This window comes from Paramormyrops kingsleyae, chromosome 21 (genome assembly GCF_048594095.1).
Source record: "Paramormyrops kingsleyae isolate MSU_618 chromosome 21, PKINGS_0.4, whole genome shotgun sequence".
Taxonomy (NCBI): domain Eukaryota; kingdom Metazoa; phylum Chordata; class Actinopteri; order Osteoglossiformes; family Mormyridae; genus Paramormyrops; species Paramormyrops kingsleyae.
The window spans coordinates 3,695,510-3,719,990 of record NC_132817.1 but is presented as its reverse complement, the minus strand read 5'-3'; the positions used below and the strand labels follow the sequence as shown (position 1 = coordinate 3,719,990).

Below are 24,481 nucleotides of genomic sequence, written 5' to 3'. Positions count from 1 at the left end.
AGCCTCCTGCAGTCATTAATGTGTGGGCATTTTCTTTGCCCTACAAAGTCATCAGGAGTATTGATTTGTTTGTGGCAATTGGTATTGACTGCTGCTGATGCAGCTGCTGAATTTAAGGGACGGTGCTGCCGCACAAGGCATTGAGGGTTCTGGGTCCCGACAAGATGCATTCGACAATTTAACGGGTTAGGTGGCCAAAAACGTGCTGCCTGCAGCGCTGCAGGTTAAACAATCCCGTCAGGGGAGATGCATGGATGTGGGGAAAGCTTTCAGATTCACAGGGACTGCGTATGAGCCGCTGTGGGCCGCTGCTGTCATCCTCTTCCTCACCACGTGCAGCCTCCCTGGATGCGAGCCCCATGAACGGCACACTGGAGAAACCGGACGATAATAGGACGTGAAGAGCATGCCTGTGCTAACCAGTATAGAGCTCATGAGTCCCACAAAGATCTGCTGAACCTTGGACTTATACTGGCGCTGGGATGGAAAAGGCGCGTGGAACGTCACGCAAGCTCCGTCTGATGTATCGTTAACATCACCGTGGTCCAGACTGACCCATAACTTAATCCAGTGACCTGCACAGCTACAGGTGCAGACCTTCCCTACTTATAAACCTGTTAGCAGTCAGAATAGAATAGTGGGGCTTTATTTTGCCTCATGAGCATATTTGGGCCTCCATGACAAAGATGGATACACACGCACAGATACAGGTGAGAGAAAGCTTTGGGACCAGAACACGGCACCTGCTGGCATCCAGCACCTCTGGAGATAAGGGTTCCGCTCAAGACGGATACAACTGCTCTCCTGGGAGTGGGATTTGAATCCACAACCTTCTGGACAGGGGCACAGATCGCTAACCCACTTGGCTGCACGCTGCCCCCTACAGTCAGTAATGGGTGAGACGAGGCTCAAGCCGGTGATGCTGAATGGAATCCATCTGTGTTAATCTAACATCAGCGTTTTGAACATGGTGCCTTCATCAGCGCTGTCTGAATGGACATTTATTTTTGCTGGCCTGCTCTGCATTTCTTGTTTTTTCCCTCTCTGTACAAGATGTAAAGTCTGTGTGGAATTTATTACGTTACGGTCGGTTCTCAGGTACATTTAATACACCCGGTATGTTGTTGTATAGCGACAAAAGAGCAAAAGAGACATTTGTTCAAAACAGTGAGTTTGTATAAATTATATCAGTCGTCTGTTCGACTGCTGCGTATGCAGGTATTAAACCACAAACCGTTACTCTAATTTAAACTTTATGGACTTTTAACTCAGCAGCGAGGAGCCTGTATGTGCCTGTGCTGGCAGGGACAGGACATGAAGGGCCACTTCCCCTTTTTCTTTTGATAAACATGCAGCCAAAATGTAGAGCTGGACAAGACCCAGCGCCTCCTTCGGCAAGGGCGCGATGCCTCGGGGTGGGGGTGCGTGATCCTCCTCCTGTTTTTACAGGAAATAATTCAAACTTACAGCAGTGGCAGCGAACAAGCCCCGCGCCCCACTGTGGACACGACCGTACCCGGCCCGCCTCGTCGCGGGGATGCCTCGGAATCTGAAGGGCGACGATGGGGCGGAGCGGCAGCCCGGCTGCTCTCCGTGGGTCACTGGCACACATTAAGAGGAGCGGGCGATGTCCGCTCAAGCGCAGCCTGCGAAGGCACCTGCGGACGCGGGCGGTGAAGCTGGAAGCCTGACAGGCAAACAAGCAGCACAGAAAAGAAAACAGAGCCAGAGAGCAGGGGCCCAGCTGCACGCTGGCGGCTGTTTGCAGGGACTCCATGGCAAACAGACACGCGAGGTTACGTGAGCGTGGTGTGCAGCTCACCGTCGTGGTGAGTATTCTTTTTACAAAGGCTCCTTTTCCATGGACTGCTGCTTCTTTCATTAATGTAAAATTAAATAACTTATTAACGTTACATCTCTAATGTAGGGGAGAAAAGTCGATTCTTTTGATAGGTTTTATAAACGTTAGTGGAATAAATCTATTTCTTGGCAACACTCGGGAAAATTAAATGGACTGCAGTTCAGAAAATGGAGGTCTTTCTCTGGTCAGAGTGGAAGACAGGAGCAGACCTCTCGCGTCAAGGCGCATTATTTATTTCAAGTTCAGGTTCAATCCATCACCATCTAGCCACCGCGGACTTGTCCCAGTGCAAACACCGCGTCTTTAAGCTCATTACTGCAACCCCGCCCCCGCTGACTAATGATTGACGTCTCGTAAAGCGCTGTGGTGCTGAGGGGCGGAGCCACGCCGCCTTTCTCCTCCAATCGGCGCCCAGGGGGCGGGGACAAAGCGCAATACTCTCGCAATGTGTCAGCCACCCGTCCTAAGCTGAACAAAAGCAGCGGATCGTACCAAGGCGCTCAAAGCTGCGCGTTTAAAACCTATGTCCTTGCGCACTGCAGAAACATAGCAAGAGAGGAGAGAGAAAAAGTTTGCATTTGTCCAAAGGCTACGGGCGTACTTACTGCAAAGGATTTTGCAGCTAGGTTTAAAGTTGAAAGTATTTTTTTCTCTCCTGCAGAGCAGGAGTGGCTAAATCCAAAGCCAGCAGTTCAGATCAGATTTCACTCAGACCAGCGGGTGGAGAGCCGTAGAGGAGGCTTGTTTTTTACCCCTTTTTTCCTCTCTGGTCTTCATAGGGAGCAATCGAGGAAGGGAGGGAGAGAGAGGGAGGGAGAGAGAGAGAGGAGGGAGGGAGACGCACATAGATCCGAAGGAATTTTCTTAGGATATTCCTGTAGCCCGAAGGGGGGACGCGTGTCTCACTAGCTTTGGGGGGACAGGCAGAGAAGAAGACTGAGATGGACGAGCAGCCTCGGCTGATGCACTCTCACGGAGTAGGGATGGCCGGACACCCCGGCCTGTCTCAGCACATGCAGGATGGCACGGGGGGGACGGACGGGGAGGGAAGAAAGCAGGACATTGGAGACATTTTACAGCAAATCATGACCATTACAGACCAAAGTCTGGACGAAGCACAGGCCAGGTAAGCTGTCGGATGGAGACCTCCAACTCGGCACATGCTGTAAATTACGTTTGCCGTGTCGTGGGATACTTAAAATAGCAACTGCCGTATAATTAAGGGCTGTAAAACAATTAACACGAGCTGGCAGAAGCTAGCAGTAAGGTTGCTAAAATTAAGCTGGAAATTCCGACTGCCTAACGTCTTTACAAGCATGACAGACGACGCATTGCTAACAATCCCGATGCGATAATTTAGGATAAACTTTGAAAAGCACGAACCTAACGCTCTAAGCGTTGAAATAATATTTAAGTACAGGGCATGGTGGTAGACATCTGGAGATTTTGCATTGGGCAGCGGGCTGCCCCCAGCTAGCTAACAGGCTAACGTTGCATCTCTCCAGTTCATGCCGTTGTATTCCGGGCTGCTAACTCGATACCCCTCTCCAAGTCCGATTGCGTGTTGCTTGTTGGCAGTTTTAATCTTTGCAGCCACTATTGGCTTTATACACACATAACCGTATCACAGCGATGGGATAATTCTTGCCTGATAGTTTTTATTGCACTAAGTTGAAATGTATTAATACACCCTGGGAATAATAATTTGTGTACAACGTTAAGTTCTGCATTTAAGTGCAAGCACAGCTTAACTTGGTTCATATAAAAGGTGATGTATTACGCTTGTCTCACCTTATTAATGAGTGCATAAAAATAAATGGATAGAAACACGCATCTCAAACGCAGCGAGTGTTTTTGCACCACCCGTCTAGCCACTTCGTAGTGCGGTCGGGATTACACTGGCCAGGAAATGTTAAGTATAATTAATTATTATTATTTATTATTATTATTATTATTATTATTATTATTATTATTATTACTAAGGTGCGAAAAGGCGCGTGGAACGTCACGCGGCCAGCTGCGAAAATAGCGCGAGGCGAAGGGCGACACGTGCGCCGGCCGTACGCTGTTTACGGAAGACACTGTCAGACGGGGACCGAGCCTCGGGGACCAGAGGGACAGGGGGGACCGGGGGCCGCCAGCGACGGGGGGACGGGAGGACAGGGGGCCACTACGCCGAAGGGCGCCTTCAGGGAGTCGGGGCAAATCGGGCCTGTCTCATTGAGTGTCATCATCATTATCATCATTATTGCCACCATTATTGTTTTATTTTATTATTATTGTATTATTATTATTATTATTATTTGTAGTAGCAGCACGATGAACAAGTTATGTGCTGCCGTCAAAGTCAACAGTAGATCACTAGAACTTTTATTTAGTATTTCAAAAAATATTATTGCGATAATTACACGAGTTCGTTAATATAACGCACATGAAGTTAATAGTGTTAATAATAATAATAATAATAATAATGATTATAAAATGAACTTGACACATTTCTTGTGTTTTTAACCATACTGAATATTTTGGAAGTATTTCTAAAATGAAAATAGAAAATCCAATTTAAAATTTAGCACTACCAAATGTAAGGTATACAATAACCAGAATTACTTTGGAATTATGCGATGATTTAGCAAAACCAGAAGTCATAATTTAGAATTTTACTTTGTAATTTTCTGATACTTATACAGGAAACTGCACGCAATATTACTGCTTTTGCTTGCTTAATATTTTCATATATGCAGATTTGAGTTTAAGGGAGAAGTCTGTTAAGTCGTGTTTATGCCAAAGCCATTCTATAGTCGAGGTATTAAGAAATAATAATAAAGTCGGCGTGTTTTATTTTTTCCTCATTTTCATCGTATCTAATTCATCACTATTGTTCTCGCGCCGCACATGCACGCGGCGCTAATGAAAATTTGCCCTTATCAGTATGAGCGCTTAACTTAATGCGGCGCTGCCCGTTTGCGGCTGATTTAAGCGCCCTTGCCTGTTTTGTTTTAGGAAACATGCCTTGAATTGCCACAGAATGAAGCCGGCTCTCTTCAACGTCTTATGTGAAATTAAAGAAAAAACAGGTAAAAGATCACCTTGTTTGTAAAAATGCCTAAGCGTAATGTGTTCTTTTCCGTACTGTTAATTTTCTTTAAGCAGAAGTGGTCATAAATTTTACTGCCTTCTTGTTTGTATATGCTTTTTGTAACTTTGTATTTAATATAGTTACATTTATTTATTAAATAAATTAAGAGAATTTTTGTGCTGTTTTGGTATTTGTGAAATAAGTGCACTGTTTAACTTAAGGCAGTTGTTGGAAAATAAAATGCAGTGTTTTTTGTTAGACATAAATTTGAAGTGAGGCAGTTACGTGGCTGTAATGTACTCGCAGCTCTACAATTGCTTGACTCATATTGACTAAAACATTGAATGGAAACGTCATTAGTGCAGAAGTGAGATATATGGCTGACATCGTCCTGATGGGATTTTAGCACCACGGAGCCTTTAAATGGGGGTCGGCCGGCGCGCTCTCGTGCTCGAGCGCCGCACTATGCCCTGTCGAGCACTTTGTGTTTCTCCGAGTTGTCAGAAGGAGATTGTTTGTGCAGCAACATGCTTTCTGTCACGGGAGGGTGTCGGATCAGGTGTGCGCGTGTGTGCACGCGTTACAGTAGGCAGCGCAGCCTGTTTGCGTTGCGGCATGGAGGCGGACTCCACGACGTAGGGGACCTTATAGAGATGCTACAGAGGTCTGTGAGATGGTGTTGGTGTCGGGGTCTTGGGTTCCATGGCTTCGAGGAAGGATGTGTGTTCAGCTGCGAGTCGCCGGCTTCGCTTCGATACTTAGTCACATTCTTGGCCTGCTGACGTGCTCTCTCCTGTCTATGGTGATGGTACAGCATGGTGGTATTGGGTGTGGGGGCCCATTGGCGTCCGGTCTTCCTGCCATACGAAGGCTTGGCTTGCCCCTGGTGTCCCAAGGAGTGACCTCTTCGTAACAAAGTCTTGGGCAGTGGGGGGGCGGCCATGCGATGGGCTCTGCATCTCGTCAGTTTCAGTTTCTGTGATCTCCGGTGTACAGAGAGTGACGCGGGCTGGCCGGGGCCAAGGTGCGCCTCATGTGGGTTCTGTCAGAGCTGCGAGGCGTGTTTCAGTGCTAATTTCCACGATGACTGGGGGTTGCGAATGCTGCGGGTGTCACCGAGGCGTTCACTCGATCTCCTTACGTCATTAATCTAATAACTTGTCTTTCTGTTGCCGTGGAGTTGATTATCCCCCCCCCCCCCATCATGCTGTTCTGTACTGTTCTCCTTTGAATACTCTCTAGGACTTTGGGCATTTGTTGGTATTTAAGGGCAGTGTCTGCGTCTGCTCCAGCTCATTGCGTGAAATGGAGGTGGACATTGGCCAGGTAAACGAGGTCATCCCTTCTAGCTAATTAGCCCCAAAGTGTAATTCGGCGAGATTCCTTTGCCGTGAAGTGCTGTCTGCCTGCAGCCTGCCGTTAAAGCCGGGGCCTGGCTGTGCCGCTTTTATTGAAGTTTCCTCCCCTGCAAGTCGGCATGAATCGACCTCTGTTTGCGGGACGTGGGGGCCCTTTGGGGACGTGGGGGCCCTTTGGCCCGGCTGCTTTCTACTCCCCTCCGTTGTTCTGCGAGGTCCTCGGAGGAGTGATAGACTTGCGCCGGGTGTTCTACTCCCTGGCGTTTCTGTGGGTTCATCCAGAGTTCGAATGGCCACGGAGAACAAAGTGACTTGGAGCTCTTCCTGACTGCTGGGGCCTGATACACGGCCGCTGGCAGCCGTGAGCTGGGGGGGCTTCCCTGCTTTCTTTGTTTCTCTGCTACTTTCCAAACGGAGGAAGTTCTTCCAAAGGAGACCATTTTAACTAACAAGTCATTTTTATTCGGAAGGAGATCTGGATTTACTTTTGTACCCCCCCCCCCCCCGCCCCCCCCCACTACCACTACTAGCCTCCTTGCAAGGTAGTACGTTTTTATTTAATTTGGTCTCTGCCGCTCATTTTCAGCATCCATGCACTTGAATTTGGAAGATAAAGACTCTGCAGGGGAACTCCTTTGACTTGCGAATTGGGACCCCCCCCTCCTGGAGGGGGGGAGGGGGGGGGGAGGGGTTGCTCTCTTTCACCAGACAACTGCATGCCTGCCATTGTTGGAGGGCTGATGGTAATTCTTTCAATACGTAGCATGTTGCATTGTCCTGGAGTCCTTTATCATGTATGCTGTGAGCTCTTGGAGTCGAAGCAGTCTCCCTGTGAGCAGCACCCCGGGAAAAGGAAGATTGACATTTAAATGGATAAATTAATGAAGTATTGTGATTCAGTTTCCTTTTTACAGTGCGAGAAATAATGTCGTGAAGTTTTGATGAAAGCGAATGAAGCGTTTCCCTCCGTGCCTGGAAACCATGCCGGTCTCGCTCACGGGCTCCACTTGTTTACTGAATTTCTCTCTCTGGGCTGAACTTTGCAGATGTAGCCCCCATAAGCCTCTGCTTTTATTCTCATCTTTTGTCCCGGTCCACCGCTGTGGTGACCACGTTCTGGGCCCTCTGGACGGTTTCAGTCATGCTTTTGCTTTCAGTTTAATCTGCATACTGCTGCCTAAGACTTGTTTCTCCTCTCTGCACATGTGATATTTATAAATGCACCCCCCACCCCCTTGCCTGTGAGTTATTTCCATCTATTTTTGGCGCTTCAAGTTTTACTTTGGGGATAGAAAATTCATGTGCTGTTTTTGAGTGGATCATTCATGATTTATATTCTCTCTTCATTTGGGCCTTTGCGTGCGCAGCCTCGTCTGTCTGTGGCTCCATAACGGCGCGTTCTGCTGCGTTCCTGCCGTATCTGTACCGGCTGCGTGAGGCCTGCGCTGAAAACGGTTTAAAAATAACGATCCCTGTATAAAGCTCCGCCGGCCTGTTTGGACACCTCCACTCGTCTCCGTAATTCAGTCCCTCCGCATTTAATTTGAGGATGTATTTTTGCTCTGTGCAGCCGGCGCTGAAATTATTCTCCACCGTGAGCGAGCGAAGGACTCTGCGCGCCCGGTGACATTTGCCGGGATTGTGCTGAGCGCGGCGTCCCGCTTTTTTGTCAGTTCTTTTTATATTTCAAAGGGCCGGGCCGTCTCCGCGCTTTTACATAGTCACCGCCGCGTCCCGAGTGGATTGCAAAGCGGCGCCCATTAAGCCAGCCGCCATCCTGCTCGGCAGGCTGCCCCGGGGCCTCACTGCGGCCGGCCGGGTCTCCCTGAGCAGCGCGTAGAGCTCGCCGCTGGCCGTCCACCTCGGAAGAGTTTGAGGGCCCCCCCCCATCCTCCCGTACTTGCAGATCCTTTTCAGGATTCTTCAGAAAGGTTTTTTTTTTTTCCCTCCCCCTTACACCCGTGGCAGTAGTTAAACCTGGAGGACTGGTTAGTTTTCGATCAGCGGGCTTTTATTTTATTTTGTGCGAAACACCGCTGTGAGTAAGGAGGTGCAGCGTGAAGGTGACTGGCGTGTGCATAGTGACGCGCTGATCTGCAGAGTGGGACACACGGGATTTCCGTGGGCCCCCTACGTCCCACATTAATGGCCGGCGTACCTGGTGGTGTGCGACCCCCCCCCCCCTCCCACCCAGCCGTGCCTGCATTGTCTCAGGCCATCTCTGGGTCGACTGACAGCTGGGGAGGTGCGGAGGGCCGACCCCGGGACAGGGGGGGCCTGAACTTCTGACCCTCCTTGTGTATTTTTCCAGAGGCTGGCCTGGCTGTAGGGGGCGCTCTGTAAACATGCGTGGATTTTTCTCAGGCCACAGGGAAGCGGCAGGAAGGGCCACTTATTTAAGCCGAGTGCTTTTTGTCTCCACACTCAGGTTATTTTTTTTCTCTGTATCGCCCTGTACGGCTGTTGTATTCCAAACTCGTCTCCCCAGAGGAATGCCGGATTCCACGGCGTCCGGACCGGGATACTGAAAGCGAGGGAAATAAAAGAAGAAGGAAGGTGGCTCATTTGTTTGTTTTTCTCTCTGTTTGTTGTCTGTCCCGAGTCCCCGGCGTTGGGCTGTGCGACCGCGAGACTGCGTGAGTTTCCGTGGACCCATTAGAGAGAGGGGTGGTCGGCACGTACAGGTTCGGGTTGTCAGAGGAGGCCGGCGGCGGGCCGATCATCCCCAGGTGTCGGGTTTGGGAGCGGCGAGGGCTGGCGCGCGCGGCGGGCCACTGAGGCTGCCCACGGCTGGGGGCTCGCGATGCCAGCCTGGGCCAAGCTGATAGCTGTACTACGCTGTTATCTGTTTCCTCTATTAAAATTATATTACATTCCTGAAAGTTTGGCCTTAACCATAAAATATACGTTTCAGCATTTTTTTTTCCTTAAAGGGGGGAAATATCTTTCAAAAAAATTTTTTTATTAGTGCAATTTAATTTTTATATATAGTGCCCTTAAGAAAAACCTTCCAGGTTGAACGAATTTAAAAGCGTCGTAGAAGGATGTTATTCAGTGCTAAAAGTTAGCATGGCAAAATAAGCAGGGAGGTAACGAACGTGAGAAAGCAGGAAGTCCAGCTGGCTGTCTGATAAAGACCAATATTAAGGCTGGTAATGATGGTGACTCTGCCAGGGAGGCTTTCTGACGGAGGGGTAGCAGTGGACGGCGATGGCGTGTGACACAGGGGAGGCTGCAGACACAAAGACGGAGCAGCACAGAACATCGCTTTGACCTGATAGATTGAGACGTGGCTCTCTGCTCTGCTGTGATTCTCCCTGGCCTGCTCACCCTCGCCGGCACGCCGTGTCACGCTCCGTTTTGCACACGGGGGGGGCGGCGGCGCTGATCGTCTTCACTGCAGCCTCCCCCCGGTCGCACCGCATTATGAAATGGCGCGGGGGCCAGCCGGCCACAGCGAGTCCAAAAATACACCCGGACGAATCCGTCCCCCTGGAGAGCAGGTCTGGCTAGTGGCCACACTCCTGACAACACAGCGAAACCTTGACATGCTCCTCTTCCCAAGACCCAGTGTCATTCACATGTTTAAATTGGGTTTTATCAATCAAAATTGGTTCCAGGTGCTATTACGCTAAGCAAAAACATTACGGACAGACGCTCAGCACGTGAATCTCGCCAGAGATCTTTTACTCCGCTGCAGGAATACGTCAGAGACCAACATGGTGTTTTTTCCTGTCTGTGACGTGGGGCATCCTTATCAGACGTGAAGAACTCCAGCGGTAGTTCTGTGGAGCGCTAACCTTGCGTGGCACAGCCGCTCTCTGTGTGCCGCCCTCCGGATGAAAACCCGGACCCGGGGCGGAGCAGGTTCCTACCTGCGGAAAAGCCCTCTGCAAACTTGGGCTGCGGCGGGCCGGACGGTGCCGGCTTCCAGGGAAAGCACAATGGGCCGTTTGATTAGCATGTTCCTGCCGGACGTCGCCTCATTCCTTTCAGCCTCTGTCGTTCTGTTTTTGTTTTTTTTTTTTTATTTTTTTATTTTTTATCAAAATTATTCTCTTTCTGCCTTAATCCCCTGGTCGCACACAGGGACAGAGGAATCTCCACAGATTTAACAAACAATCTTTCTAACTTTTTTTCTTTGATTTTGACCTTTACTGTAAACTATAATAGCATCTTTGTAATCACTTGTTATTTACTGTAAAAATATAAGAAAAGTCCTAGATTCAAGTGTCTGGATTTCTGTACTATATACGATTACTTGTACATTTTCCTATTATCAATATTTGATGTGCCCAGAATATTATGTATCATATAGGACGCGCTCTATTGACTGGATGCTTTTTTATTGAGATTTGTTTTGTATTTTGAGTCGTAAGCTGTGTTTTATTTATCTCCTCTGGAGGTCAGGAACGGGCTGATTTGTTATTTTATCTGAAGGGACAATTAGGTGCCGTTTGACAAAAATCCGCAGACTGCTGGAGCTTTTTCTAATTAGCGGCCCCTTTCAGAAGATGGAGCTGTTACACATTGTTTTCATATTCAGCACTTGAACAATGGGGAGTTGGGTGGGGGGGGTGGGGGGCAGGCTTTTGATTTTTCTCTTGTATTAATATGACTATTTATAGTAGCGGAGTGTCACGGAAATTGCTTTTGTGAACGAAACAAAAGTAGAAAGGGTTGGGGTTAGGGGACTTGCCGTGTGTGTGTGTGTGTGAGAGAGAGAGAGAGAGAGAGAGAGATGTATCTTTTTAAGTTCTTCTTCCTGGGGGCTTCCTTCGGTGGAGATGCAGGGGGAGATCAGACAGCCAGCCACGAGGACACACCGTCCGCTCTGCCGTCTGCTGCTTTGGCTGGCAGTGAGGCGACTGATGTTAGACCTTGTAAGATCAGGAGTGCAGAGACTCAGATTTGGTTGGGATTGTGTGGCTTTTGTGTAGAATTAGTTGTTCCTTACTTGAGATGGAGGGCTGCAGCAGTTATGTTTGTGACCTGCTCCTGCTAGGGTCGTGTCATTAATTTGCCCTTCATGCATGGCTTTAAATTTTGTTTTAAAATTTATTTGTTCCAATCTTGCGTATTTGATACAGATGAAGACAATCAGTCTTTTAAGTTTTTTTCTGAGTGTAGAGCACAAGATTTTGAAAAAAGAATCTGCGAGAAATAAAGGGCAGCTGTGGAGTCTGTGCTGAACATGAAGGGGGTGTTCATGGTGGGGGGGGGCGTGTTTGAGCAGTCCTGCGTTTATGCGCAGACCCGGCGATCTGCGTGACGGGGCGTTTGTTTTTCTTGGGGCAGTCGAGGAGAGGGGGTGGTTCACAGACATCACCACAGCCATTCTGGTGAAAGAAACCAAAGGTCTTTTTTTTTGTGAAGAAAATGTGTTTTTTAAGAGCAAGATTTAGGCTTCAATCATGTAAATGTAATATTTTTGTTTTTATAGCGTCGGAAGCGAGTTACATGGTGGAAAAACAGATTTGGTGGGATTCATACTGTTAGAGTGATTACACAATTTTTTAGAGCTGAATGCATTTTTAGGGTCATTAATTCGCTCAGACGCTTGGCATGTATCTATTTTTATGAGACATGGGTCCATTGATATCCTATTACCCCTCAGAGTCCTATTACCCTCTCAAACAAACACGCACATCAGCCATCCTGAGGACTACAATCGTCTTCTCGGTTACCAGCGCTGCCAACCTTCGAGTGGATTAGAGTGAAATATTTGAGGCCGTCAGGAGTGTCTGAAAGCTTCAGCCGCTGAGGGATGGTGCTCGCTCGTTTGGAGTTCACTGTTATTCTCTTTACTACCTCTGTGTTCGTAAGCATAAAATACCACTCTATCAGTGGCAAACCGATTTCAGGAATCATATCTTTTTTGAAATTTTTTTTTTATGAACGGCTTCAAGTAGAAAAAAACCATCCCTGTGGATAACGAATCAGTCCTAATATGATCCGAGATGCTATTGGCAGAAATACGAGAGGCTCCTTGTGCAAAAGCATTAACTAGCGGCCGGAAGAGTCCTGTTTCACGGAGCGTCGATCCGCAAAGCGTCTGTGCTGCCCGTCTGTGTGTCCGTGCGAACCCCACTGAGGCCGGGCCAGCCTGCTCTGCCGACGTCACGTGCCAAGAGTCGTGTCTCGCTTGTGATTTCACGTTCGGTATCGCGCTCCCTGCTCGTCAAAAACAAATGCCTGGTCTGTAGAGCCTCCAATAGCGTTTCCCATCAGCCGGTGATTGACGGCAGCGAGCTCTGTGAATGAAGCGAGCCTGTGTGGCGGTGACTGTTCGCACGGGAGGGACACGACCACAGCGCTCCTCTGTGTGTCAGGGAGAGTTTCCTCCCGCTCTAGAAATGTAATTATGAATCCATATATTGGCAGTCAAACAGACATGCTCCAGTACACCTGTAATGCATTTTGTGTTCCCTTATTACCAAGCTTAAAATCCGAACCCGCTCGCAATTAGGGCTCCTTATAAATTATGCAAATGATCACTGGCATAATTGAGACGTGTTAATCATATTTTAAGAGCCTAATTAAAGAAATGTATAACTGCTGTGCAGTTTGGTAATTAGCTGTGATAACAGGTTTGCAGTGAATTGATTGTTGAGTGTCGGCAGCATTTCCCGTAGCTGGGAAACTCAAAGGGTCGCAAAGGACCAGAATTTTAAAATAACGGATATTTCATTTATTTCACGGTTTTGTTTAGATTTTGTTTAGTTTATGTGCAGTATACTGGCCCGCCCTGCCGTGTGGCGTGCATATTTGTGTGTGCGTTTCCTCTTCTGGCAGACCTGGCCAGGTCCCGTCTGATAACAGCAGCCTCACATCCAGAGGAGGGCCCAGCGCATGGCTTGCGCATCACAGGGGCAGCTGTGTTGGAAGAGGGCAGGGAGGATGTTGGGGTTTTCTGGGGAAGAAGAGAGATTGAAGGGAACCTCAGATCGAAGCAGCGAGTGGCTGCCAGTGTGTCCTTTGTCTGTATTCCTCTCCATATTTCTCTGTCCCTGTCCGTGTGTCTCTGTCCCCGTCTGTATTCCTGTCCATGTGTCTCTGTCCCTGTCCGTGTGTCTCTGTCCCTGTCTGTATTCCTGTCCATGTCTCTCTGTCCCTGTCTGTATGTGTCTGTCCCTGTCTGTATTCCTGTCTATGTTTCTCTGTGCCTGTCTGTGTATCTCTGTCCCCGTCTGTATTCCTGTCCATGTTTCTCTGTGCCTGTCCGTGTGTCTCTGTCCCCGTCTGTATTCCTCTCCATATTTCTCTGTCCCTGTCCGTGTGTCTCTGTCCCCATCTGTATTCCTGTCCATGTTTCTCTGTCCCTGTCCGTGTGTCTCTGTCCCCGTCTGTATTCCTCTCCATATTTCTCTGTCCCTGTCCGTGTGTCTCTGTCCCCATCTGTATTCCTGTCCATATTTCTCTGTCCCTGTCCGTGTGTCTCTGTCCCCATCTGTATTCCTGTCCATGTTTCTCTGTCCCTGTCCGTGTGTCTCTGTCCCCGTCTGTATTCCTGTCCATGTTTCTCTGTCCCTGTCCGTGTGTCTCTGTCCCTGTCTGTATTCCTGTCCATGTCTCTCTGTCCCTGTCTGTATGTGTCTGTCCCTGTCTGTATTCCTGTCCATGTTTCTCTGTGCCTGTCTGTGTATCTCTGTCCCCGTCTGTATTCCTGTCCATGTTTCTCTGTGCCTGTCCGTGTGTCTCTGTGCCTGTCCGTGTTTCTCTGTCCCTGTCTGTGTGTCTCTGTCCCTGTCTGTGTGTCTCTGTCCCTGTCTGTGTTCCTGTCCGTGTGTCTCTGTCCCTGTCTGTGTTCCTGTGCGTGTGTCTCTGTCCCTGTCCGTGTGTCTCTGTCCCTGTCTGTATTCCTGTCCGTGTTTGTCTGTCCCTGTCTGTGTGTCTCTGTCCCTGTCTGTATTCCTGTCCGTGTTTGTCTGTCCCTGTCTGTGTGTCTCTGTCCCTGTCTGTGTTCCTGTCCGTGTGTCTCTGTCCCTGTCTGTATTCCTTACCATGTCTCTCTGTCCCTGTCTGTGTGTGTCTGTCCCTGTCTGTATTCCTGTCCATGTTTCTCTGTCCCTGTCTGTGTGTCTCTGTCCCTGTCTGTGTTCCTGTGCGTGTGTCTCTGTCCCTGTCTGTGTTCCTGACTATGTCTCTCTGTCCCTGGCTGCTTCCCCATCGTCAACTGATGACAGGCCATGTGTCCATGATCTTGTGTTGGAGCTATTTAATGTTTCCAGTGATATGAGGACAGCAAGGCGGCTCTCCCACAGTCAGCAGCGTCTCAGAAGCTGGTGGTCCAAAGTCCTACGGCGGTCTGCGTTCACGGGTCTGTCCGCCTCTCTTCCTGCTCTGAAGACACAATCTGTTCCGCCCCAACTCTCTGTATGCCTTCCACACAAACGACGTCTCACTCTAAAGCCGCTTCTCTTAGTTGTATCACATGCACTGTGTTCAAATCAATTACAGCTAAATGGCCTGTCAGTTATTTTATTAGCAATTGCTTCAGAAAGGAAATTTGTCTGTGGATGGAGTTTGTTCGTCTCCGTGACGGTGTGGGATGCCAGGCTGTTGTGTTATTGCTTTATTTGTCATTGTTGTCTGTAGATTATGAACTCAGAGTAGTGCTGGGTAATGTGGCCTTGCCCCCTCCCATGTTTTGCTGTGCTTTTAGACTGTTTTGCTAGTGCTAAAGTCGCCAAAAATGTATTACAATTCACAGATTTGTGATACATGTTAACCTAGTACAGCAGGCAGCTTTTCCGGCTGCGGTTGCCATATCAACACTACAGGAGTTCATTTTGTCTAATTCCGGGGCCAGTATCTCATTTCCTGCTCAGTCCCTCCGCCCATGCGGCCCTCCCCCGTGGTGGCGAGGGGCCGGGGCCCCTGAGCGGGCAGGCGGAGCGGTGTGAGAGTCCCTTCCCGGCGCGACTTAGTAAAAATGACACAAATTAATATACACTACTTAAAGCAGAGCAAGACGAATGGGCCGCCTTCGTGCCGGCTTAGTCTGACTGTCAGTCGCTGCTGCTCGTCGCCCAGAATCAACACTAATCAACATTTATTCCTCTTTGCCCTGGGCTCACAGGAACGTCCCCCCCCCCCCCGTCCATCTTGCTACGCCTTTCGCCCCCCATCTAGCCTCCCCATATATCACGCCGGCCGTGCCGAGGCCTCCTTAAAGGGACCACCCCCCCCCGATCCGGGGCCACTTGACACATTTCCCTTCATTTACATCAGCTGTATGGCGTGGTGAGCCGTGTTAGCGTCTGTGTCTCAGCATGTGTGCTGTGGTTGTAAGTATATGTGAGTGCCCCCTCCCCTTTCATTACGTGCGCATGGATACAGATGTGGGTCTTGCGCTGTTAGAGTGTGCGCATGTTAATGTGTGTGCGTATTAGTGTACCTATGTGTCAGCATGTGTGTGCATTAGCGTGTGTGCGTATTGGCGTGCCTGTGTGTTAGCATGTGTGTACATTAGCGTGTGTGCGTATTGGCGTGCCTGTGTGTGTTAGCATGTGTGAGTATTGGCGTGCCTGTGCATTAGCATGTGTGCGCGTTAGAGTGTGTGTGTATTGGCGTGCCTGTGTGTGTTAGCATGTGTGCGTGTTAGCTTGTGTGCGTATTGGCGTGTCTGTGTGTGTTAGCATATGTGCACGTTAGCATGTGTGCATATTGACGTGCCTGTGTGTGTTAGCATGTGTGCATGTTAGCGTGTGTGCTTATTGGTGTGCCTGTGTGTGTTAGCATGTGTGCACATTAGCGTGTGTGCTTATTGGCGTGCCTGTGTGTATTAGCATGTGTGCATGTTAGCGTGTGTGCTTATTGGTGTGCCTGTGTGTGTTAGCATGTGTGCGCATTAGCGTGTGTGCATATTGGCGTGCCTGTATGTGTTTAATGTGTGTTCATCTTAGTGTGTGTATTAGCATGTCTGTATGTGTTAGTATGTGTGCATGTTAGTGTGTGTGTACGTATTAGCATGCATGTGCGTGTTTCTGTGCGCATGATAGTGTGTGTGTGTGTGTGCATATTAGCGTGTTTGTGTGTGTTAGTGTCTGTGTGTTAGCATGTATACTGTGTTTGAATGTATATGTGAGTGTTGTTAGCATGCTGCTGGCTGCCTGAGGATCTCCTGTATTTACGGTGGGGGGGTCGGGGCTGCCTGGGTGCTGCAGGTCAGCTTGTTAACCTTGACACTGTCTCTGTGTCCCCTGCCCCCCCAGTGTTATTGTTCGCCGGCTGCTTTTCTTCTTAGAATTTCAGAATTATCCATAATTTTACTGACTGTAAGACTGAATGAGACCTGAGTCATAAACATCGTAGTTTATAATGACATACAGACGTGCAAACTGCCTCCTTCTCAGGGTCTTACAGGGCGGCAGGATTTCCATCGGCAACAATAACGCGGTTACCGCCGTCGCCCGTGGAGACCGCTGCGACCTGAGACCTTTAAAGGCAGAATAGCCCCCGCTGTTGTGGCGACGAGCTTCTGGATTCACACGCTGGGGAGCTGGGAAGCTGGGGGGGCTCAGGCCAGCCTGGGGGCGGCGCACGTCAATAATTGAAAGTAATGCATCGCAATGAGGTGTGTCTCATCGAGCCTTATGCTAATTTATGCTAATGTGGCTCGCCTCTGCACTCCCCTCTGGTGCTGGAGACACAGGAAGCGGCAGTGCAGGTTAGGGCCCACGCAACCTCTGTCAATGGCCGTTTTCCGTGGAGCTCTCCGCCGGAGCTGCCCTGATATCCCCCACCAGCTGCCCAGACGGCCATCGCGATACGGCCGTCTCTGTTTACATTACGAAGGAATTCAAAATGGCCGCCCGGCGTAAGTGCTGCAGGAACAGCCCGCGCGTGTCTGTGCTGCGTGTCAGTGCCGCGTGTCTGTGCTGCGTGTCAGTGCCGCGTGTCACACTGCTTACAGTCCTCGTAGTGACATTAATGGTGCGTCTCCTCATAAGAAAGGATGTTTTTTGGGTCATGTGTCTCGTGAAAGCTCCCTGCACGTGGCAGCGTCAGGCGTAACGGATTTCTGGTTCGCTGCCGTCGCCGCTGACAAACTCACGACGAAAGAGGCTTGTCTCTGAGGAGAGGGGGATTCCGGGAGAGTGACTTTCTGGGACTGTGGGATTCTGGTCTGAGACGCACCCACGTCTTCACAGCTCGATACATGGTGTGCTGTTCCACAATGGAGAAAGTTCGCACCCATAAGTCCCAAATGCATTCTCGTCACTGTCCTGGTGGCAGAAGGTTCTGGTGACCATCTGACTGGTGCTGCCCACTGGAATCGGCCTTTGGCACGTGGCACGTGGTTTCAGGTGAAGACTCTGCATCTTTAAATAGACTGCCTCTGCATTGGGGGGGGGGGGGGGGGGGGGTTTAAAAAAACCATGTAGACCTTCTGCTGTGGAAGGAAACGTACTGGAGAGGAAGGGAAGTACGTGACTGGAGCACAGCCCAGATCCGGCACGGCTGACGTCACGGGGAGCGTTTAGCAGCGTTGTGGCCCGGCGTGGCTCTCCATGCAGGTCATCGGCTGCTTGGCTCATTGGAAGCTGCATGCAACCCCCCCCCTTCCCCCCTGAGCCTCCAACAGGTGGTGAGACCTTCTCTGGGCTCGGCCCGAGGCCGGTACATTGCATGGTCTGTATCACAAAAACTATCTATGGTAAGTTTTCTCTGGCCATTTTGTACTCCCCACCCCCCCCCCCCCCCCCCTTACGGTATTCAGCATAGACCAGTGATGGAGGGAAGAGTGGGTCACTGCAAATGGTGTCCTTGAGAACTGGTGTGTGTTCGGTCAATGTGTCTCTCCTCTGGGACTTTATGCCCGCCCCCCCCTCCCCATTAAAAGCTGGGGCCCCCCACTCCACTCTTCCCCCTACGTCTGCCATATTGCCGCTGCCCGTGTTAGTTATGCACAGTTAACTCCTGCCGATATTCTGTAAATGACCCATTTTCTCCTTTCTTTTGCATAATCAGCATTACACACCTTTGGCTGCCGCCTGCCTGTGCTTCGCGCACGGCCTTTGGGTCGGCCAGCCTCCTGAGCCGCTCCCAGCCTACATCTGGGCCTCCTGCCTCCACGGGCCACACGGCGCCATCAGGCATGCAGCCTGACATTTGCTGTGTCCTCAGGGTGCGCGCGCACGCGCGTGTGTGTGTGTGTGTGTGTGTGTGTGTGCACGCACATGCGCATGCATGAGTAAGCCCACCCCCCTTCTCAGGAAGAGCTGGGAACATTTGCCTGTCTGTCTTTCTCTTGTTTTTTTTCCCCCCATCCTCGGTGTGTGTGTGTGTGTGTGTGCACGCGTGTCCTTGTTTGTTACTGTATAACATCACAATGTTCTCTTCCGTCCGGCCCGGCTGCCCCAGCATGGGTGTGTCTGTCCCCCTTCACTCCTTAGCCGCCTGTCTTAACACTGCGACAGGCAGCCCTGCACTTTTTTTGCTACTGATCCAAAATAAAAACATTGGTCGAACACAACAGCCTACCTCCCTTCCCCAGAGCTAGGAGGGGTAAATGCACGCTTGGGGGTAGGCAGAAAAACCCAGCAATAGCATTGATACATCTTGGGTTACACCCTCTTCTGCCTGCCTGCCCACCTGTGTGTCTACTTGTCTGCCTGTCTGTCTGCCTGTCTATCTGTGCCTGCCTGTGCCTGTCTGTCTGTCTGCCTGCCTGTGCCTGTCTGTCTGTCTGTCTGCCTGCCTGTGCCTGTCTGTCTGTCTGCCTGTCTGTCTGTCTGTGTCCCTGAATTGTTTTGGTTCTGATGTTAGTGGATTACAGGATCACTGTATGACAATCAGGTTCATTAGACTAAGTACGTGAATGTTCTGAGGCGTTCCTGTGTGCTCAGGGTGGGGTGGGGGGCGTGTTCCTGCAGCACGCGTGCCCGCCAGCTGCCCGGCCGGCTGCCCGGCCGGCTGTTACGCTGCTCTTTTAATTTATCGGAGTCTCCACTCTGTGGTTTTAATGAAAATGTCAGCTGACTGTGAGCACGGAGGCTTCCGCCTGCAGATTCATAAAGCCGCCGCCTTCCCCCCCCCCCCCCCCCAATGGCGACAGTGCTATTTCAGCGGTGGGGGGAGCAGGGTAGGTATCGGCGATAAGATGGTATCGATAAATTAATATTCCCAAAAACACGAGTGAGATAGAAAGGGGTTAAGAGCAGCGAGGCTAGTTTAACCTTGATAAAACTGTTGTTTCAATGGGGCTGGTTTTCTGGCATCAGTCTCCATCCATCAGCATGCCACTGAAGTATGCAAATGAGCGGCACGCACTGGAGTACAGTGCAGCTAAATGGACCGTTTTGGATGTTCGATGTTGCGCGCTGACATGGCGATGCCACTTACTGTCCAAATTTAGTGTTCCTCGCTGGTCCCCCGTTACCCCCCCATGGCCAATGTACAGTGTACCGGCGAAATATGGTGACTCATAAAAAATTTATAGCATGTAGAATTTTTTTTCATACCGCCACATTGTTCCTCATTCTTACCCGTGTCAGCACAAAGCAAACTAGTTGTCTTTGTAGGTTTGTGTCATGTCTAATGCGCCATTTTTACGTTGCATTTTTCCCCTTCCCAAAAACTTGTCCCCCCCCCCCGCCTGCCGTTGATATATTTACATTTTATTATAGGTCTTTGTATTCAGTGGGCCTGCGGTAAGGAGAGCTGTGATTTGCCGGGCTGACCCCTTCGCTGCGTGTTCCCCAGTATCCCGGCAGCTCGGTCGCAGGTTCGAGCCCCTTTCACATGCGCTCCTGCTCACTGCCTTGCTCACTGTCTCTTTCATCGCAGTGGGTCTGCCAGCAGTTTTATGAATATCGGCCCAAATGCTTTGGCTGTTTGTTAAACTAATTGGTGGTTTAGGGTGTGGGTTTATCACGCTTTTTATGGTCTTTTTTATGGATAAATGATGTCCAGACTGTTTGGATGCAGCATGTTTTATAAAATACTGTTTTTTTTAACACACAGGTAGTAAAAATGTTATATGTTATGGCCAGCATGCTCCTGTGTATTTCTTTGGTTTGTGTGCTGCCATTTCAAATGGCTAATATTTCACAGAGAGATCAGCAGTTTTTTTCTTTTATTATTTTTTACAGCATCATTGCTCTAACTTCTCCTTTTCTAAGGTTTTTATTTGTCGTACGAATCAGATCTCAAAGTTCCCCCAGCAGGGTGGGTGGGATCAGATACTATCCTTTCCCAAGAAGGCCACTGCACAGTCATAGATGTCAGTCATCGATGGTGCCGTCCCTGTCTCACCAGAATATGGTCTCTTTGATTGGCCCAGAGCCAATCGGATAGATGAGGCACCTCCACATCTGTCGGGATCCTCTTGCAGTGCTGGGAAAAGTAATGGGCTTCCACTAAGAACTGTGAGCATTAATGCGTAGATGGTTTGTTGGGTCCTGACGCTGATATCTGCAGAAATGACCTCTATTTACGCGGTGGATGAAAATGCTTGGTGTTTTTTTTTATTTCTCCTTTCTTTATTGGAGGGGAGTTCTGGGGGGCACGTTGGCTTATGAAATGGACATAAGAGCCTGACTTTTATATTAGATGGTGATATTTACTTTTTGTTTAAAGGCAGTTTGCTCTGACATCTGAAAGCTAAAGTGCAGCTGGTCTTTAAATCCTGTTATAAAAGCTGTGCGTGTCTGTGGCCTTTCTCTGGTACCCTGTTATAAAAGCTGTGCGTGTCTGCGGCCTTTCTCTGGTTCCTCTGATGTCTGGCCCCTAGCTTGGCTGGAGATGCACAAAGCTGGCGCTTCGTGACTGAAGCGCTGGCTTTCCTGGGGAAATTTTGGCAAATGCTGGTAGTGAACCAGAGGCTGAGAGGTCACTCTGCATGTTCAGCTTGCTGCCTGTAATCCTACAAGAACAAGGAGTGTAGCTTCTGTGTAGCTCTGCGTCAAAGGTTACCTAGAACACATCTAGAACATAGCGAATTTTTTAAAAGCCTGGTTGCACCAAAATTTGATAGTGCTGTAATGTTCATTTCCCACAAAGTAGCTCCTGTGTGATTCTCGTAGGTAATGAGATTAGTGATAACCTGATGATGAAAGGCGTGCCCTTTCAAGGTCTGTGACCCAAGCAGCATGCCCCCCAGGCCTGGTCCCACCAGCCCGGCCTGCCAAAGGTCCGACAGACAGCTCCCTCTCGAAACCCGGTTGCCAGCGAGAGTTTCCTGGTGCGAACACAGTTAAGCCACCCTGGCCTCCCCTGTATTATTCCTTACGCCTCCTTGCGTGTCTTGCGGGGAACCCATCTTTTTCAAAACGAACCTTCTTGACACGAAAGTGCCCCCCCCCCCCCCAAATGAACAGCAGACATAGGGAGAATGACGCAAGCCGCTTCAGGCGGCTTTAAAAATTAAACGGGCGTGTTGCCATTGATGGATATTCTTTTATATGGTTTTTATTATTTTTTTCCCCCCCAGTTGTTCACTTTGCCTCCTACATTCCAGAGCAGGCGCCTATGAAAGCAGCAGGCAAGACCTCCACTTCCCATTTAGGAGGCAATTTCTTGCAGTTCCCTGCTGTTCTACCTGTCATCCTGTGACATTTCTCCAGAGAGCGGTGACGTGAAATAGCGGGAGAGAAATTACCAATGCAAGCCCCCCCGGCCCCCCTCCCCCACCCTACACTCGGCTCTGTAACCCGTTCCTCCCGCACCGTGTGCGTTTTAAGGAAATTTGAGCACGGTTACTGGGAGGCCAGACGAATGTCGCCCAAGCCGTAATGTCCTTCGCGCTGCATATTAAGGACATGCTCTGCGCTGGCGGGATGATTTTCCCAGAGTGCTTCTCCAAGGTGCTTGTGAAAACATTAATAATTTAAAGACGGAGGCGTGTCTGAGCAGTAGCTGAATGCGTGTATCTGCCTGTGCTTAAGGTGTAAATGAGTGGCTGGCTGCAAGCCCCCACTCTGTCCACTCCCGCCCATCCTTAATAAATAGGTTCCAGCCCCCAAAACACTGAGGCCGGGAAATATTGTTTAGGTTTGCAAGCTGTCTGGTGGATTGAAGGTCCGTCCCGGAATGGCCTCGTCCCCTTTGCTGGTGCTGTCAGGACTGACAGTCCTCATGTTTGTTTCATCCTGCGGTCGGGCCGCCGCCTCTCCCTATCCCCCGATGTCATTAACGCGGGAGATCGGACCCTGCAGTGCCGCGCTTAATGAATTCCGCTGCGGCTCCCCGCTTCCCAGCCTCGTTACCCCAGCTCAAGGTGTCAAATTAAAAGCAGCCTGAGAAGAGGGAGAGGGGTACGGCCGGGGGGGGGGGGGGCAGGGGGGGCTTTCGCTGTGAAGCCGGCAGCGTGAGGATGCGCCTTCGTCACAGGGTGGGTCTCCAAATGAGAGGGTTTTTCTCGATGGAGGTGTTGCATGTGGACGGGGGCCCTGATGCTCTTAATGCTATGCTGGATACTGGGAGTAATGGTGCACGACATCGATACTCCTCAAATCTCTACTGCGTTGTACTGCATCCTCCCTTATGCGCAATTTTTAGGTGACAGTAACAAGAAATTGGAGAAGAAAGGAGCCGTTATGGTTTAAAACAGAGCGGCGGATTACAGTCCAGAATTTGATTTATGGTGAGGGGTTATGTTAAGTTATTTTCCCCCTCAGATAGGGCACTGAAAGAGGGACGCTAATTAGAACGTCAAGGAGGCTGCGACAACATCGTATTGACGTCGCGGTTTGGGAATGACAAGGCCGGTCGGGGTGGGCAGTCAACATTCGTGCATCCACATCATTCATCATCGTGCCGAGATGGAAACGGCAGTGTGTGGATTTGTCAGGTGCACAGGTGAAGTGTCAGAAATGAAAAGCCTCGGAAAGTTGCAGCCTTTAGACGAAGCCTGTAGACTTCCGAGTTTCTCAATCTCTGAGTCGTCTTTTTAATCTTTTCTTTAAGGTAAATCGAAGGCAGGTTGACGTCATTCTTATATATAATATAAAATGTATAATGCTGCTGTCCTTGGTGACGGCCATAAACCCAGAGGCTGCTGTAACACGCAGGAATGTCTCCCTGCTCCTCCGGCTCTCTCTCGACTTGACGGTGTGAAGTCATGACCCTAATGCTGGATCATAAAACGCTTCCTACTATAACTGTCATCGTTGCTCCCCTCCTGGCTCCAAGACTCATTGCTGGTACCCCCCCCCCCCCAATAGTGCCACAAGTGTGTTCTGTAGCAGTATGTAGCCAATTGTGGAGGAACTCGTTGGCATCATTTGTTAATTAAAACGTCAACGCTAAAAAATCCCAGGAGCAGCGACTGTACCGAATGGTATCATACGGAATCGGAGCTGGCCACGACTATCCTAATAATAAAGCTGGTTAAGAGGCGCCTTTGACCTGTGGACTGGGGCCAAACTTTGTTGACACCGATACCTGAGAGGACTCTGCAGTTTCTGCGGGCTGCTGTCCGTTTAGCCGGAGGCCATGGTGAGCAAAGCGAGGTGGGGCAGGTGGACCAGGGCAGCCCCAGCTTGGAGGCATCGCTGCTTGGCTGCCCGTCAACATATGGGATGAACAAGACCTCATTTAAGGACGTCCTATGGAAGCTGTAACCTGAGGGCAGCATGCTGGATTTATTTATATATCAATTTATTTGGAGGGGGGGGGGGCTTCCCCGGCAAGACAGCAAAAACGGTGGTAGTATGTTCTGTTGATAATACTGCGAAAAGAAGGTTTGATTCCTGATACAGCTTGTTCCAGGATATTAACACATGAACCTTTGTGTTGCCACATATTTCTGGAAGGAATCTTTGCCCCCAAATCCCCACCCCCCCAGCTTGCTTGGTGTTGAGCCGATTCCCAAGAAGGAATTCCGCCTGGCTTTTCCCACTGGCCTGCATGGGAGCGTGGGCCTGGATCACCTTGGCAGATCCAGCCCACAGCTTGTTAGATGGAAAGAATGCACCACGTTAATTAATGATATGTAAATATCCTTGAATGGGCCACATTTGCATATTAAGAGAGATTTGCGGAATCTGTGGAGTAATATATTTTAATTAAGGATTAATTAGAAATAATGGGAATTTCATTTCGCCTGGCAGATTCAGTTTAAATTTGTGCACGTGTCTGGCACTGTCGTCCGCTGAATACTGAGCACCTCAGCGAGTGCTGGTGCTATGCCTGTCCTTCTGGAGGCGCCAGTGAGCTCAACCCACTCTTTTACAA

The 24,481-nt window shown here is 49.7% G+C and overlaps 1 protein-coding gene across 2 annotated transcripts in view; it reads left to right on the top strand.

Annotated features, from left to right (window-relative positions):
* The first annotated feature begins 2,306 nt into the window (after positions 1 to 2,306).
* pbx1a (pre-B-cell leukemia homeobox 1a) overlaps positions 2,307 to 24,481 on the top strand; it is a 62,049-nt gene continuing 39,874 nt past the window's right edge. Inside the window, exons 1-2 of one of the 2 annotated variants that reach the window (XM_023816671.2) lie at positions 2,307 to 2,987; positions 4,865 to 4,938. In XM_023816671.2, the coding sequence (XP_023672439.1) occupies positions 2,803 to 2,987; positions 4,865 to 4,938 (259 nt within the window). In that variant the 5' untranslated portion in view covers positions 2,307 to 2,802. The remainder of the gene's footprint in view (positions 2,988 to 4,864; positions 4,939 to 24,481) is intronic. The other variant, XM_023816672.2, reaches the window with a different exon arrangement.